The sequence below is a fragment of the Balaenoptera ricei genome, chromosome 12 (genome assembly GCF_028023285.1).
Source record: "Balaenoptera ricei isolate mBalRic1 chromosome 12, mBalRic1.hap2, whole genome shotgun sequence".
In the NCBI taxonomy this organism is placed as follows: domain Eukaryota; kingdom Metazoa; phylum Chordata; class Mammalia; order Artiodactyla; family Balaenopteridae; genus Balaenoptera; species Balaenoptera ricei.
In genome coordinates this window covers 59,545,889-59,563,915 of record NC_082650.1, presented here as the reverse complement: position 1 = coordinate 59,563,915, position 18,027 = coordinate 59,545,889, and the positions used below count along the sequence as shown (strand labels likewise).

Here is an 18,027-nt window from a genome sequence, read left to right as displayed (position 1 = left end):
TTTAAAATGCACCTCCCTACAATTATTTCTTTAAATTTATGACTTCACTAAATTTGAAAGTAAGTTTTACTCTATTAATCACAAGGAAGAAATATACTTACCATTAATTCTAAAAGATAGAATTCACATTCTAATATCTGTTAAAAAAAAAGATTATAAATGTCAACATGAAACCAAATTAGATGAGTCTACTTAGTCTAACCTAAGAATGTAATTAGACATTTATCAAAAATTTTTACTAAAATTTTTTTAAATCAAGAAAACACAATAGCTTATATCAGAATGAACACATGCTGTAAACAATTACTTGTTATACAATGCATGCAACTGTGATTATGAAACATTTTAATCCTTGTAAGGAAAAGCCAGCCTCATATAAGTATTCTTATTACTTTTTTTTACTTAAAATAATCCTGTATAAACTTCAGATTTTCCAATATACTTCCCACTCAACAAATGCAAAAATGTAATTATCTCCACTTAACTGTTCTTCTTGTTCTATTACAAATTAATAATAGAATACTGAAAATGAAACAAAAATACAATTTAAATAGAATGAAAAAATCCCTTGCAAGGTGGAAAAAGAAAAACATGCCTATTAAAATGGCAATAGAAATGCATCTTCTAAAATAATGTAAAATTTCAAGTATGGCTTTCATTCTGTTCCATTACAGTAATTCTCAACCCCAGCTGCACATTAGTAGCCACCTGGGAGCTTTAGAAAATACCAGTGTCCAGGTTTCAAGCCTGAAAATTCTGATTTAGTTGATCCAGAGAGGCCCTGACATCAGTATTATTAAAAAAGCTCCCAACGTGATTTAATGGGCACCCAGGGTTGATAACCACTGCTACAAAGTATTTTTTTAAACGGTAGAAGCACTTCAGCTTTAATTTAGAAATAAAATCCATATTCTCGTAGAATCTGAAACTGCCATTTCTAGGAGACTATTCAGTTTATTTTAATATAAAATGTAGCTAGTTTACATACAGCTTTAACAAGTAGTTTTATTTTTTACAATATACTTACATGGTTCATCCTATAAGGAAATTCCTTTGGAAAGGCATATGAAAATCTAGTTTTCACTGCAGAAAACAAACAAACAAACAAAACTTAAACTGAGAAAATGGGGAGTGAATGAACACAAAACTTCTTTAATACAATGTAAAATATTAGAGGTAGAGCTAAATCATTTTTAATTTTTAGTAGGAGCTCTTGAATATGCTTAGGGACGCAGATTTTTTTGTTTTCAGGCAAGGGGAAAGACTGAGTGGCAGAAAGCCCTAGGCCCCCATCTATATTACAATTAGAGAGTTTCAATGATATATTTAATATATTAAGAAAGAGTTCTGCTGCTTAAAAACTAAAGGAAATGGAAAAAAAATCACTGGCTTTTATCATTTCTAAAATCTTTCCAGCTCTAGAATGGTATTGCTCTATTTAGTAATTTAGCTTAAAAGGAATATGGGTTATATATGTGTTCACAAGTATATATATATATGTTTATATTTGTAAATATATACAGTTGACCCTTGAACAACACAGGTTTGAACTGTGCATGTCCACGCATACACAGATTTTTCCAATAAATAGGTACTACATGAACCAAGGTTGTATATGTAGATTTTCCAACTTTGCAGAGGGTCAGAGGGTCAGCACTTCGAACCCCTGTGTTGTTCAAGGGTCAACTATATATATAAATATTGGAAGGACAATACAACCAAAAAATGTTAACAGTAGTTATCTCTGAGATTTAAGGATTTTTACTAATCTGAACTTTCTAAACTTTTTATAATAGGTATTTCTTTATCAAAAGACGTATTTTAATAAAATCATGAATATATGTGCAAAGGTCTCTAGGACCTTCTTCATACCACACACAAATATATACACACACACTCTTAGTCACTAAGAAAGTACTAACGAAAAAACTGTTAATCCTCTATCTCCTCAAAAATGGTAGGAATTGACTATTCTAACAGCTAATTTAGATAGGTAACATTTGCCAAGATTTGAAACCTAAGGCATTTAAACTTGACATTAGTAAATGTCTACTTAACCTTTCCTTTCCTCTCTTTTTAGTTAATTTAAAAATGTACCCATCAAGGTTACTGAGTTTTACAAATGCCCCCCTTTTTATAATTGTTTTATTTTTTGGCCATGCCGCGGGGCGTCAGGATCTTAGTTCCCCAACCAGGGATCGAACCTGCACCCCTGCAGTGGAAGCGCAGAGTCTTAACCACTGGACCACCAGGGAAGTCCCCACAAATCCATTTAATGTAAGCAAGATATGAAGTGTACAAGCAAAACAGGTACTTACATAATGTTAACCAATCAACAAGGTAAAATTATCTCTGTATATAAAGCAAATCTACATCCTTAACCCCTGGACCTTGACACCTAACTTACTGAATTAGATTTTACCTGATGCTGTCAACTTCTCTCCTATTCCATGATAAAATTGCTCTGCGTTTTGATTTTCTACTTCCTAATTCTTTTCTTCTGACCTGGAGGAAAATGCATCTCTCCTCTCTATTGCTACCCCTACCACTTGTGCATTTGCTTTCATCTACTCAACTGACAGTCAACTTTTTTCCTTTGCACCTTTAACTATTCCTCCTCTAATAAATCTGTCCTATCACTTACTAATATGCTCAAATTTCCCTTTAAAGCAAAACAAATGAAACCTCTACCAAATTATACTCCGCTACTTTTTAAAAGTAGACTCTTGAGTAGGCTGCCATGTAAGAACTCACTGAGAAGGAGGCTGTCTGGAGGCCAGGAAGCTAATCATGGCCAACCAAGGAACTGATCAAGGCAGGCACTTTGATCTTGGACTTCCCAGCCTCCAGAACTGTGAGATATAAATGTCTTGTTTAAGCCACCCAGACTTTGGTGTTTTGCTATAGCAGCTGAAGCAGACCAAGACGCCCCCTCACCCAGAATCCTCTGTTATTAACATGTTACATTAGTATGGTACATTTATTATAATTAATGAACTAAGACAGATACATTATTACTAACTAAAATCCATAGTTTATTCCGATCTCCTTAGTTTTGTTTTGTTTTTTTAAATAATTCTTTATTTTATTTATTTATTTTTGGCTGTGTTGGGTCTTCGTCTCTGTGCGAGGGCTTTCTCCAGTTGCAGCAAGCGGGGGCCACTCTTCATCGCGGTGCGCGGGCCTCTCACTATCGCAGCCTCTCTTGTTGCGGAGCACAGGCTCCAGACGCGCAGGCTCAGTAGTTGTGGCTCACGGGCCTAGCTGCTCCGCAGCATGTGGGATCTTCCCAGACCAGGGCTCGAACCCGTGTCCCCTGCATTGGCAGGCAGATTCTCAACCACTGCGCCACCAGGGAAGCCCGATCTCCTTAGTTTTTAACCTAATGTCCTTTTTCTGTTTTAGGCTCTCTTCCAGGACGCCACATTACATTTACTTGTCATGTCTCCTTAGATTCTGTATGCTGTGACAGTTTTCCAGACATAACTTATTTTTGATGACTCTGACAGTTTTTAGGAGAACCAGTCAAGTATTCCGTAGGTTGATTCCCTATTGGAATTTGATGTTTAATGATTAGACCAGGGTTTGGGGTTTTCAGAAGGAAGACCACAGAGGTGAAGTGCCATTTCATTATATTACAGCAAAAGTACATACTATTAATGTCATTTATCATTGTTGATACTGACTTCGATCACCTGGCTGAGACAGTGTTTGTCAGGTTTCTCCACTGTAAAATTATACTCCCACCTTCTTTCATAATGTACACATTAGAAGAAACGTCACTATGCATAGCCAACACCTAAGGAGTAGGAATTTATGCTTCCTCTACTTGAGGGGGGAGTTAGCTATATAAATTATTTGAAATTCTTCTGTATGGGAGATTTGTCTCCCCCCCCCCATTTATTTATTTACGCTATCATTTATTTATATCAGTATGGACACATGAATATTTATTTCATACTTGGGTTATACTTTGGGTTATAATGCAGTATTATTCTTTTTTATTTTGTTGCTCAAATTCTTCCAGCTTTGGCCACTGAAAGCTCTTTCAGTTGGCTCCTATATGTCTTTGACATACCGCCATTAATGAGGGGTTTGGTTTTGGGTTTTGTTTTTTTTTTTTTTTTTTTGAGTACTTACTTACTTATTGGCACTATAAGATGCTCTAGGTCCACCTTGTATATTTCCTGCCTGATCACAAACCCAAAGGTCTGGTTTTTTTATTTGGTATACATCTTCTTTGCAGTGAAAGACACTATGCAGCTCTCTTTCTTAAAAGGTATCAAGTCTCAAATTTCTATCACTGGCTTCACATTTCTAAGAGGATGTTCTACTGATACATTTACACTCAGAATGTTGAAGAGTAAATCTAAGTCTTTTCAGAACCCACTCATTCTCCTCTTCCAGTACCACCTTCACCTCCCAATGCCCAGGCATGAAACCTCAAAAATCATTTTTGACTCTTCTTAAATCTTTTCTTTTCAAAAGTCCTGCTGACTCTATCATTCAAACCTAGCTTGCTTGTTCTCCTTGCTGGCTACCAAAACATTATTTTAAGCCTTCATTAGTGTTTACCTTATTATTTCAATAACTTAAAAGTTTTTTCCTACCTTAAAATTGTTAGCTTTACTTCTTACATCACCCAGCGGTGACAGTACTCACTACAGTTTGCTGTATATATAAAACTATTTCAGAAAGGGTTTTTTTCGGTGAGTTTTTTTGTTTGTTTTTTGGGGGGTTTTTTGGCCATGGCACGTGGCTTGCGGGATCTTAGTTCCCCGACCAGGGGTTGAACCCAGGGCCACGGCAATGAAAGCACCAAGTCCTAACCACTGGACCACCAGGGAACTCCCGGTGGTATTTAAATTGTGGTAAAATATACATTACATATAATTTACCATCTTTAACCATTATTTTTTTCTTTTAACATCTTTATTGGAGTAATTGCTTTACAATGGTGTGTTAGTTTCTGCTGTTAACCGTTTTTAAGTATACAGTTCAGTGGTATTAATTACATTCACACTGTTATGTAACTATCACCACCGTCCATCTCCAGAACTCTTTTCCTCTTGCAAAACAGAAACCTTATATCCATTAGGCAACAACTCCCCATTTCCCCCTCCCTCCAGCCCCTGAGAGCCACCATTCTACTTTCTATGCCTAGTAATTTGATTACTCTAAGTACCTCATATAAGTAGAATCACACAGTATTTACCTTTTTGTGACTGGCTTATTTCACTTATCATAATATCCTCAAGGTTCATCCATGCTGTATCACATGAAAAACTTCAAACTCTGTCTGTCTACTTCGACTCACACTCTCCTCCAATTCATCTTACATAATTCTGCCAGAATCATCTTCCTAATACACAACTCTGGCATCACCCTCATGTTGAAAAATAAAGCTTTCATAGGTACCGCCACTGACAACAGAACAAGCTGCAGATTCCTCACGGAAGGCCATCTATTATCTGGCCTTAGCCAGGTAGGGGGGCTATTTCCCACTATTTCCTTACTCACCATTCACTGAATGTAACTCAGTAGCTTTTCCTTATATTGATCAAACTGTTCAATGCTCCTAGACTATCTTTCCCCTGCATTTCCCCAGGTTCAAATTCTTCCTTCACCAAATTCTATTTAAGCCTTTTTGGATTCATCTAACAAATCAACTTTTCCCACTCAAAACATTGATTACGGGCTTCCCTGGTGGCGCAGTGGTTGAGAGTCTGCCTGCCAATGCAGGGGACACGGGTTCGAGCCCTGGTCTGGGAAGATCCCACATGCCGCGGAGCAACTGGGTCCGTGAGCCACAACTACTGAGCCTGCGCGTCTGGAGCCTGTGCTCCGCAACAAGAGAGGCCGCGATAGTGAGAGGCCCGCGCACCGCGATGAAGAGTGGCCCCCGCTTGCCACAACTAGAGAAAGCCCTCGCACAGAAACGAAGACCCAACACAGCCAAAAATAAATAAATAAATAAATTTTAAAAACTTGAAAAAAAAGCCACAAGCAAAAATTAAAAAAAAAAACAAACAAAAAAAAAACATTGATTACATTCTCTGTTACTCTCTTATGCCACTTATTTTCTTCTGTATTAATATTTGTATATTGATGTCTTATTTTCTTGTCCTTAAATTCTTTGTATTTATTTTTATATCCACCACTGCATCCAGTACGGTGTTTTCCAGTGATAATGATGCTGTTGTTGATGACAATGATAGTAACCGCTACAGTTTACTGAGTATTATGAATTGAATTATGCGCCCCCCCCCCCGCCAAATTTACATGTTGAAGCCCTAACCCCCAATGTGGCTGTATTTTGAGACAGGGCCTTTAAAGAGGCAATTAAGGTTAAATGAGGTCATAAGCATGGGGCCTTAATTCTACAGGACTGGTACCCTTACAAAGGGAAGAAACACTAGGGATGCACACACACAGAGAAAGGGCCATAAGAGGACACAGCAGTGAGGCAGCCATCTGCAAGCCACGGAGAGAGGCCTCAGGAGAAACTTAACTTGTTGACACCCTGATCTTGGACTTCCAGCTTCCAAAACCATGAGAAAATAAATTGTTGTTGTTTAAACCACGCAGGCTCTGGCATTTTGTTATGGCTGCCCTAGCAAACTAACACACTGAGCAAAGCACGGTTCTAAGAGCTTTATTGATATTAACTTATTTGATTCTCACAACAACCGTATGACATAGATGTTATTAATATCCTCATATAACAGAGAGATTATATTTTGCTTAATTTGTCATGTTGAAAGCACTGGGGCTGAAATTTGAAACATAAGCTGTCTGGGCCATATAATACACTATAAAATTTATGAAATAAGTAAAATAGTCTACTATAAAGTTCCCTATTCATTGGTAAAATGAATATGAGTGTGCCTTTTAGCCTTTGCATGAGAAATAAAAAACAAACCTTGGTAATAGGTATTTTACATTTTCAAAAATATACACCTTCTAAAAAATCTGGAAAACAGAGACTAAGGTAAGAAGAAAATAAGGCACCTATAATCTACTCGGAGATGAGCACTGCTAACATTCTGGTAGATTTCCTTGCAGTCATTTTTCAATTTTTTTAATAATTTTGATTTTCCAGAGGGCAATTCAATACTTCACCAATGGGATATATTTGACATATTAAATTCTATGGCAAAACTGATTATTACTCTTCTATCCTCAAAATAAGATATGACATGAAAAAGATTGAATTAGATTATTACACTCCTTTCAGAAAGGGAAATGACCCCAAAAATATGAAATTCTGGCTCAGAAACAATACAAAATGCCTCTGCCTCTTCTGTGTAAGATCACAGAAGTAAAAAAAAATAATTTTAATTATCTTTTGTTAGGTGATATCTTTTTGCTTAACTTATGAAGATGGAACACAGCATAATATTATTACCTTGTGTACAATACTTTACGATTGCTACTTTACAATGTTATTTCCTTTAATGCCATGATTCACAGGCACGTAAACCCCATGTTTTTAGGTAAAGAACTAAGGCCAAAAGGTAAAGCAACTTGTTCAAGGTTATACAGCTGCTGCTTAGAGACAGAACTGGTGCTTAGAATCAGCTCTACAGACTAAAGAGTCAGCATATTTTTCTGTGCCATAATTTTCCATAAAGAGGGAAAAAACACAATCCCCATCAAAGACATAATTACAATTGCTAAAGGAATAGTTTATTCACCCACAAGAATGACACAATAGTTATGAAGCAATAAAGTATAATAAAATTGAAAAATAAAAATTCTTTCTTAACCTTATTATAAAATTAAGAGCCACAGAGTTGATGTTTTTGGCTCAATAGTTACTACCCATTTTTAGCATTAAAAGTAATGTCTTAGAGATAATACTTTAAATGGTTTTAAAATTTTTTGTATTTTAAAATTTTTAGCCAAATACATTAGGCATAAAGGTGATCTCACCTCAGGAGATTTAATAGACCCAATTAATCTCTCATAGGTCTCATAAACTGAAAAACATCTATGTCCTATGGAGCTTTCTTTAGAATTACAATCTGAAAGCAGGATATATTTTTTGCACTTACATACAGAAGTAGCAGCAGAAATCAATCTTGTATTTGAGACTACTCCAAATTCCTAGAAAAAGAAAAGTAAAAGAGATTAGGTACATAGTAACCCAATGAACCTAAGTATATCTGAGGTCTATTCAAAACAGAGCATTTCCTATGTTCCTCCGATGTTTGCAGTCTGTTTATCTACCTACTTGAAGAATGATGTACTTAAATCTCTAAATTTATGACCTTTCCTTAAAATTACTACACTTTAACACAAATGCTTAAGTAATTTTATAATTTAATATTATTGGAAGGTACCAAATTAGAAACCAGACCCTAAAGTGACAGTGCCAGTTTTTTGCACTCAAATTAGTTTCCAAGAGTTTTTAGATTCTACACTTAATTGCCAGACTAAGTACTAAGTATGCTTCCTTTCAGTTGAACCTGGACTAACAAACAGGTACTTCAGGGAATTTAGTAATAAAACAGTTGACTCTCTGAAGAAAATAAACTTTAATATCACCAAAAGAACTCAAAAGACTGTACAAACAATTATTTTTCTTTTTGGAACAGGAAGACAAGAATGATTAGCATAAGACTTCGGATGTCAGTTCCCATTTCCTCTTTGAACTTAATATACTGCCACTGTAAAAATAACAAAAATTTATGAGGTGATCCACCTTACATATAGTCTCGTTTAATTTGATTAACCTTATAAAGTTATTAAAGGCTTTTTTTTTTTTTTTGGCCGTGCGGTGTGGTGTGGCCTGCAGGATCTTAGTTCCCTTACCAGGGATCGAACCCAGGTCCTTGGCAGTGAGAGTGTGGAGTCCCAACCACTGAACCAGTAGGGATTTCCCCAAAGCCTTCATTTTTAAAGCTGAAAAATCAAGAATTGGTTCCTTAGCCAACAGAAGAAACTAAACTGAATACAGTCTGTTCAAAAACCTTCAACCTACATCCTTATCTAACTGTGTGTGTTTGGGGGGGGGGGATATGTATGCCTGTGTATGTATTTATATTTACATTTAAACCTCGCACCAAAATAACTGATACTGAAAATTAAATGCCTGAGACATCTTCTTAAATGCCATTTCAATACAATTCTCACACAACTGGACAAAACACAGAAAGATTTGGTCATAGTTAAAGAGTTTTAAAAATGCTATAACCAAATATGAAAGCATACATCTTTTTCCAGGAATAATTCTTTACCCCAAATTCTTAAAGGAAAAACTTTCACCTAATAAATCATAAAATAGGTTTCTATTCAGTAAATCATGTAACAAAAGATATTTAACACACAAGACAAATTAAAACTCCAAGTTAATCTGCACGAGTAGAAGTTTATAAAGATTTTGTCTTGGTTTCTCATACTGGTTGTCCTTCAGATACCTAAAACTACATGGTAATATTTGGAAAACCAACCCCATAATATGGGCTTTTTATAAACACCTTCTTTTCCATTAAAGAACTTAAAAACAACAGAGCTGGTTCTGCCTCCTTAAATTACCACTTACAGGTAAATTACATTTAATATTCAGGAATACAATTACTAATCCAAAGACATCATCTAAAAATAGAAGCATAATACAAAGGATTCATATTACTGAAGATTACACGGATTATTATGAAGACCAGTTAATAATATCTGCTATTATTTTCTGGATTTAGCTGAGCTCTCTCAAAAATACTGAAAAGGTAAATAAGGTGGGCAGAGATTTGGTCTCAGCTGCAGGCTCCCATCTCTCTCCTCCCTCCCTCACCTAATTTCTCAACCCTCACGACCCAAACCATTCCTCGTTAGTTAGAACACGTACTGCTACAGCCGCCCCCATCCTTGCTCTCCCTCTTGCTTCCCCTACGGCTTGCTAGGCAGCCAATCATCAGGAGGCAGGGAGGGAAGACAGCAGAACACAGGAAGCATAAGGAGGAGAAGGAAGAGCATTCTCAGGTTATAGCAGACAAGCTGTGGCACTCATGGAATACTCCTTAGTGCCAAACAATAAATGCCTCAGAGGCAGAAGAGCAAAGCAGTTAAGAGCATGGGATTAGGAACTAGACTCCCAGGGTTGAAATACTGGCTGTCACTTATCAGCTATATGAACTTAATTTCTTTGTGTCTAAGTTTCCTCACTTATAAAATGAGATTACAACTATGTAGCCCATAGTTTGTTATAAGGATTAAGTCATAATTTGTAAGAGGAGTCAGGATAGCACACGGTACATAGTAAAGTGCTACATAAGTTTTTGTTAATTGAATATATAGAGATATGTATATATTTCTTTGATTTTGTATAAATTTCAATTTTTTATATAAATCACCATCTGTTACTATTTTTACACAGTTAATGTGAAAACTGGGGCAGATTAACCAATACACGTTGACTATACTTTGATAAAGAACAGAAAACTAGGACTTCCCTGGTGGCGCAGTGGTTAAGAATCAGCCTGCCAATGCTGGGGACATGGGTTCGAGCCCTGGTCCAGGAAGATCCCATATGCTGTGGAGCAACTAAGCCCATGCGCCACAATGAGTGAGCCTGCACTCTGGAGCCCACAAGCCACCACAACTACTGAAGCCCGCACGCCTAGAGCCCATGCTCCACAACAAGAGAAGCCACCGCAGTGAGAAGCCCACGCACCACAATGAAGAGTAGCCCCTGCTCGCTGCATCTAGAGAAAGCCCGCGCGCAGCAACGAAGACCCAACAGAGCCAAATATAAATTAATTAATTAATTTAAAAAAAAAAAACAGAAAATTATTTCATACCTCTACTTTGGATGCCAAAAACACACATGTAGGAGCCATTAATACAGGATCTATACTCTTCAGAGAATACCTAAAATATGATTAAACAAAGTTAAATGTCACTCATATAGAAAAACATATATGAAAATAGAATTCATATAGAAAACATTTATATGGAAAAAAATCAGGACAACTCTATGGCAAACACACGATTCACTTATATAAAGTTCATCAACATTAGATAAGAGTTTCAAATAAGCATTAACATATTCCCAAAATAACACAGCCCTACCTGGCATAGAATCTCTTGAAATAGACCGTAGCAGTGGCAATAACTTGTTGTCTTAATTTAAGATGTTCACCTAATGCTTGGATAACTAAGAGAAAAATAATAAAGTTAAATGTATTTCTGAGATCATTATATTAACATTTAACAATAACTTCCATGCAGTTAAATCATGACTATATTCATTTTTAACAAAGAGAAAAACCTACACATGCTATAAAGCTCTACTTGGATCACAGTGGTCTAGTACTAGGATTGCAAATTTGTTAAAAAATATATAGGTACGCATACACAATAACAAAAAAACAGAAACTGCCTCATAGTAAAATCTATTCTTGAATCAAGGAGGTTGAATGATAGGTATTTCCCCTCTATCTTCTAAGTATTTTCAACACTCTTCATATTATTACTATTATTAGACCCCTATCAGCGTTACAACTACTGCTTAATAAAGTTTATAAAAAACCCAAAATGAATCCTCAAAACAACAGAGAGGTAGGTTTGCATAAAAGTGAACTGAGAGTGAGAAAGATCCTGTGACAAAGTTACCACGTGGCAGAGCAAGGATCTTTTAACTCTAAAACTCTTCTGTCCAAAGCAAACTTGTAAGATAGGAGTGATCAATACAGGATGTCAATCCAAAAAATCATTTATCCTCAAAGTACTTTGCTATAGCCAATCTTAAATTGGGTTTAATGATGCATTACAAAGCTTAGGGAGATTAATACTTTTAGACCGTCTTGAGTGTCTCTGACATGTAAGATTCACAAAAGACTTTAAATCACTTTAAAATATATATATATAAGTTGTAAAAAGAATACACATGTACATAAAAATGTAAGGTAGGGACTAAAACAGTTCATCACAAATTACTACAGAAAAACATTTTAATTCAGAGGTAACCAACTGTACCAATTCAACCAATTAAAAGAAAAACTTTACCATTTGTAAAAAATATCTGTAATTTCCAATACTCTTCTTCTGAGAGAAACTTTAAGTCCTTCTGGCGTTCCTTCAACAGATCTTGTTTATCCAAAATCCACTGCAAACTAAAAAAAGCAAAGATTCAGACATCCTACAGAAAATCAACTAACAAAGTTACAGGAAACATTCTAAGATTGAAGAGGTTGTTAATATTCTGAGAAGTACAAAATACAAGTAACCTTGAAAGACAATATTTTTCACATTTCTTGAAACTTTGACACTGAGAATTACCTCACTAATAAATGTAAATATGCCCTGAAAAAAATCTGCTCTAATCTTTTCTCTCTTCCTTCTCAGTCTGTCTATCTCTCCCCACCCCCACCTCTGTCACTATTATAGTGTATTTCATTGATTTTAAGACTGAAATCAAGATGCATCTTCAGTGATGCCTAGCATTTTAATGGGCAGTAATGTTTACACTTTCTTAGTGATAAATAATGGTGAAATTGACACTGACCGATGATGCCTTAGATTTGAAGTATCTCTTCTCTCAGATGTTCATGAGTAACTAGGGTAATATTCCTACTTCACAAACTCCAATCATGTTAAAAGCTGCTTCAGAATTTATTTTACCAATAGCCGCCTCCTCCTGCCTAGTCTAGTCTATTTTTAAACAGACATGTAATTGACGTGATCCCCCAAAATCTTCTGCATCATGCTTTTGTCACTCACTATGTATTGGAAGTTTTACATCAATGAATTTGTTATTCAGCATCCTTTTAAATTGCTGCACAGCATTATGGATGGATCATTATTTATTTAGTTAATCCCTGGTGATAGGCATGTAAGTTATCATCTTTTTCACTATTACAAGTAATGCTTTAATGACCATCTTTGTAATTCACCCTTGTATATTTGATTAATATTTGGAATCATTTCCTAGAACTAATGGGTCAGTTTTGCTGGTAATTTCGATATGCATTGTCAGCTTGCCTTCCAAACCAATTTCCATTCACAGGAGTGACACATGAGGGTGTCTTAAAATACTTAACCCTACAGGTCACTGCCAATCTTTTAAATACTTTACAACTTAAAGGCAAATTAGTATCTCACTGTTTTTTTTTAAAATTTACTTCTAAGGTTAAACATTTCTCCACGCCTTTATTGGTCAAATATAGTTCTTTGGTACATCGTTAACTCTAACATGACCATTTTTCTAATGGGATGGTCATCTTTTTTATGATTAAGATAATCTTATGATCTAAAATTTGTGTATTATGGATAAAAAATCATTTCTTTGTCAAATATGCTCTAGACATTCTCCAAGTTTAGCATGATCTCTCAATATTTAATGATTTGCAATGCAGAAATCTGAATCACGTATTTATTCAAATCTATATTTTACTTTGATTTTGTGTTTATCACACATGGGAAGGCCTTCCCTGACACAAAATGATTTAAAAAAAAAATTCCCTCGTATTTTCTAATATCCTTAAGGCTTTTTTCTTTCAATTTGTGATCAATCTGGAATTTGATACACGGTAGAGTAGGGATCCAGCTAAGTGTTTTGTTAAATGGTTATCCAAATGTCACCAAAGAATTTCAAGAAGTATAATTCTATCATTATATTTGGATCTTCTTTATAATTTCCTATTTTTAATTTGTTTTTCTTGTTCCTATGCCATCCTTTTTTTTTTTTTTTAATTTTTATTTGGCTGCACCGGGTCTCAGCTGCCACACACGGGATCTTTGTTGCTGCATGCAAGATCTTCGTTGCAGCATGCGGGATCATTTTAGTCGTGGCATGCAGGATCTAGTTCCCTGACCAGGGATCGAACCCAGGCCCCCTCCATTGGGACCGTGGAGTCTTAACCACTGGACCACGAGGGAAGTCGCTGCGATGCTATTTTAAAACATGTAAAATTGAGTAATTAAAAACTGGTATGGAAAAACCCCCTTGCTACTATTCTTCAGAAGATTTCTGGCAATTCTATTATAATTATTATTCTAAGATCTGAACTTTAGAATCATTATATCAAGTCCCCAAAAAGGAAATTCATCCAAAATTTTCTTTGGGATTGCATTATAAAGATCAATTAGGAGAAATGGTATCTTTACAATGCTGGAATTCAAACTCCATTTATTAAGATCTTTATGTTCTCCACAGAATATAAAAATTTTCTGCCTACAGGTCCTGCACATTTCTTAAGTTTATTCTTGAGTATTTCATATTTTCCATTGCTATTGTAAATTAATTTTTTCCATCAACAGTAAAAGAAAGTTTTCTATTTTTACATTTTGCAACTGGTCATCTTATCAAACCTTTACTATTTCTAATAATTTTTCAATTAACTGAATTTTCTAGTTAATTTTATCTCCATATATTGATAATTTTGTCATTTTTATATCTCATTAACCTATCAATTACATTGAGAGTAGCATATTCAGAACAATGTTAAAGAAGCATCCTAATTTTCCTAATGTTTCACCATTAAATATCTGTTAGTGCTCTGATATGTTTTTATGATGTTAAGTAATCATCCTATTACTGTTTTAGTAAGAGCTTTAGTCAAGAATGGATGTCAAATTTTATTAGGTGTCTTCTTAATTCCTTTACTGTTTACTAACAGATTTCCCAATATTGACTACATTTCTACAAAATCAATGTCATTTTTTATACTTTTAACGTAATCTGGGACTCCGTTTGATAGTAATTTATATTTACATCAATATTCAAAAGTGACTGTTTTTAGTGCTATCTTTGCTAGATTTTATCAGTGTTATCGTGACTTCATAAGGAACTGGAAAACTTTGTGTGAACTAGAACAACTTTAATAGCAGATTCTCTTGAAAGTGGGAAAAAATTTACCCATGAAATAATGTGGGCCTGGAGCAATTTTTAAAGAAGTAGCTCTCTGGTAACTTTGTTTTGGCTTTCAAATTTTGAAAATGGAGATAACCCAAAGGTATATCTGCGATTATTTACTTTTCTCATTCCTAATTTTGTATTTCTGTATCATCCCTTTTTTCCTTTATTCAGCTAGCATAGTTTAGTCTACCGTTTTGGTTTTCCCTTCCAAAGAACCAGCTCTTATAATTTCTGACTATTTTTTCCCTTTCAATATATTAATATCAGTGTTAACTTTATTAAGTCTGTTTTCCATAGGTTTATTTCAGTTTCCTTTTAATACTCTTAAGTAAAATATTTAATTTTTATTCTTTTTCAGTTATTCAAGATGTTTCCTTATAAATTTGTCTTTGGCCACCTCCCATAGACATGAATATACATTGATCTCATTATGTTATTTCCTAGATAATATGTAACTGTTTTCAATTTCCTCTTTGATACAATAAAGTATACAGAGTTGCTTTTGTAGTTTTACTTTTGTTACCTGTTCATTACTTCAGTCGACCAGCAAATGTTTAGTGTCCTTCTAGCTTTACTGCATCACGATCAAAGAATGTGTTGTGTTCTACTTTAACTTTCTGGAAAATACTAGGATTCTCTCTGTTCCAGAATTATCATCAATTTCTTCTCCACAGTCATTTTATGTTTTTAAAAAGATAAATTTCACAAATATTTTAAAGTTTTTCCTCACAGCACGCAGTATGGAAGATAAACCAATTAACACCACATATCATCAAATTTAAGATTACACTGATCGGGTTTCCCTGGTGGCACAGTGGTTAAGAATCCGCCTGCCAATGCAGGGGACACGGGTTCAAGCCCTGGTCTGGGAAGATCCCACTTGCCATGGAGCAGCTAAGCCTGTGCGCTCTAGAGCCCCAGAGCCACAACTACTGAAGCCCGCCCGCGCGCCTAGAGGCCGTGGTCCGCAACAAGAGAAGCCACCACAATGAGAAGCCCGCGGGCTGCAACGAAGAGCAGCCCCCCGCTTGCCGCAACTACAGAAAGCCCTCGCGCAGCAACGAAGACCCAATGCAGCCAAAAATAAATAAGTAAAATAAATTTATTTAAAAAAAAGATTACACTGATTGTAAGACTCACCATTATTTCATATGTTACTAAGAAAAAAAATTGCCATGCTGATAGCAGAAATGTTAAAATGGGCAATTTAAAGCCATGAAAACAGCATATTTCATGTCAATTTTCCTCTTTCACCAAAATCACCACCTAAAACAATGGCTTTCATAATCTTTTTGTTTTGTCTTGTCTTTCATATTTGATTGTCTTGTCTTTCATATTTGTCACCTTTTGCAGATGAGGGACTCCGTGATTCTCAAGGGATCTGAGCAAGACAAAGAGGCTCTTTCCTCCAGGGCTATTTGAATTGGGAGGCTAGGACAGTTTTCAAAAAAAGCACATTTAATATTATAGTATTTTATATTTGAAAAGTGAAAAAACAATTGGTTTTATAAAATAGATCCTGGCCCCCTTTTGATAAGCCGACAGTAAATGAAAGCATAATGAGAATGCTTATCAAAATGGGGCAGGATCTTTTCTTTTTTTAAGTTGAAAAAGGGCTGTAACTTCTGATAATCAACAGCTGGCTACCTGTCAATTCTCTCAGCTTCTTTTAAAGTTTGCCAGAATACTTCTTCTTCACTACCGAAATTTTCCATATTTTAATTTTGCCCAAGCAAATATTTCAGTGAGGGAACACAGTGCAAAATAAAAATATGATCAGAAGTGAAGCTTCTATAGCACCACATCTCCACAGAATCATTTATAGCAAGAAGAAAACCTGCTTTTCTGAAAACAGGTTTCAAAGCCCATTGTTTCTTTTTTCTAGTGCAAAAGGCTAAAAAACCGAATGAACAATATAGGAATCCATCTTCTTCACACTCAAAATTTAGTTACTAATGGTCTCTTAGCATTAAAAATTATTTACACTAAGATATCATCTTTACCAGGTTCTGTTCGTCTTTCAAGTATACAGTGTACAGCCTACCCAAAGTTCAACTAGTCCCATCACCCACCTTCCTACCTGCTTAAACAGATGTATTTAGAGAGAAATGTTTTCAATATTACTCTAGCTCTTCCATGGTACTGACAGAAACAAAAATTCATGAAAAAACGTTGAAGATATTGGCAAAGTCCCTGGAAAATACACTTTTAAAACAAAATATGAGACACAGACTAACGAAATGGACAAATGTTGAGAGCACTTGTCCTATACCTTACAAACATAAAACTCCATCTAGGTTTAAGGTAGTGGCAGGAAGCGGTTCATGAGCAGAAACAAGCCTGACTCCCTCCTCTCCTCGGAGTAATATTAAATCCGCACAAGACAGAAGATGAATGACAAAAGATTACGATGCCGACCAACTTTAGAAATACCAGGCAAAAGCGAACCACAACTGTCCTGAAAAGCCAGCCTCACAGTTCTGTACTGTGTCACATTTCCCATACCTGTGCCCATCCCATCCCAACCCTCACCGGCTCCGCTCCTCCTCCTCCCCCGACCCCCCGGCCTAGCTAAACCAAGAATCAGAAGTTCAACTCCCGAGCCTTCCTTCTCCGGAGACTGAACCCCCTTCCCTCCCCGCAACAGATTTTCCCCCCAACGAAACCCGGCCAGGGGGCGGGGTGAGGGGAGTCGTCCGAGAAAAGCTCATCCCGCTTCCGGCCGCCGCCGCTTCCCGGGAGACTCCGCGGCGCTCGGGACATGGGCCGGGATCCAGGCCAAGGGGAGTCGCAGGCCCCATCCACACAGCACCCCCAAGAGCCAGCCCCGGACAAGAAGACGGAAGATCACTTACTAGTGGGAGCTCTGCCAAAAGTTCCCTGCCATGGAACACAGCTTGCCCTGATAAAAAAGCACCAGCCGGCGGAGCGGCCCGCGGAGCGACCATAGACCCAGCCCTCCCGGTAACCGCGCTCCTCGATCTGATCTGCACGGCTCCGCTCCGCGGCGGCGACGGTGAGAGGAAGAGGAGGGCACCCTATTCTCCTTGACGCCGGCCGGCAACACTCTACTGTGTAAATCAGTTCCTATGCATAAAAGTTCCGGCCCGCCCCGCGGTAGCGGAGGAAGCCGACGGGGAGGAGACAGCCCTTGGGAGCCCTGAGAAAGG

The 18,027-nt window shown here is 36.5% G+C and overlaps 1 protein-coding gene across 2 annotated transcripts in view; it reads right to left on the bottom strand.

Moving 5' to 3' along the window:
• CCNC (cyclin C) overlaps nt 1-18,027 on the bottom strand; it is a 26,103-nt gene extending 8,076 nt beyond the window's left edge. Inside the window, exons 1-7 of one of the 2 annotated variants that reach the window (XM_059941531.1) lie at nt 17,713-18,027; nt 12,007-12,113; nt 11,071-11,155; nt 10,800-10,869; nt 8,058-8,109; nt 1,028-1,083; nt 102-137 (exon numbers count right to left, since the gene is read on the bottom strand). In XM_059941531.1, coding sequence (XP_059797514.1) covers nt 102-137; nt 1,028-1,083; nt 8,058-8,109; nt 10,800-10,869; nt 11,071-11,155; nt 12,007-12,113; nt 17,713-17,744 — 438 coding nt within the window. In that variant the 5' untranslated portion in view covers nt 17,745-18,027. The remainder of the gene's footprint in view (nt 1-101; nt 138-1,027; nt 1,084-8,057; nt 8,110-10,799; nt 10,870-11,070; nt 11,156-12,006; nt 12,114-17,712) is intronic. The other variant, XM_059941530.1, reaches the window with a different exon arrangement.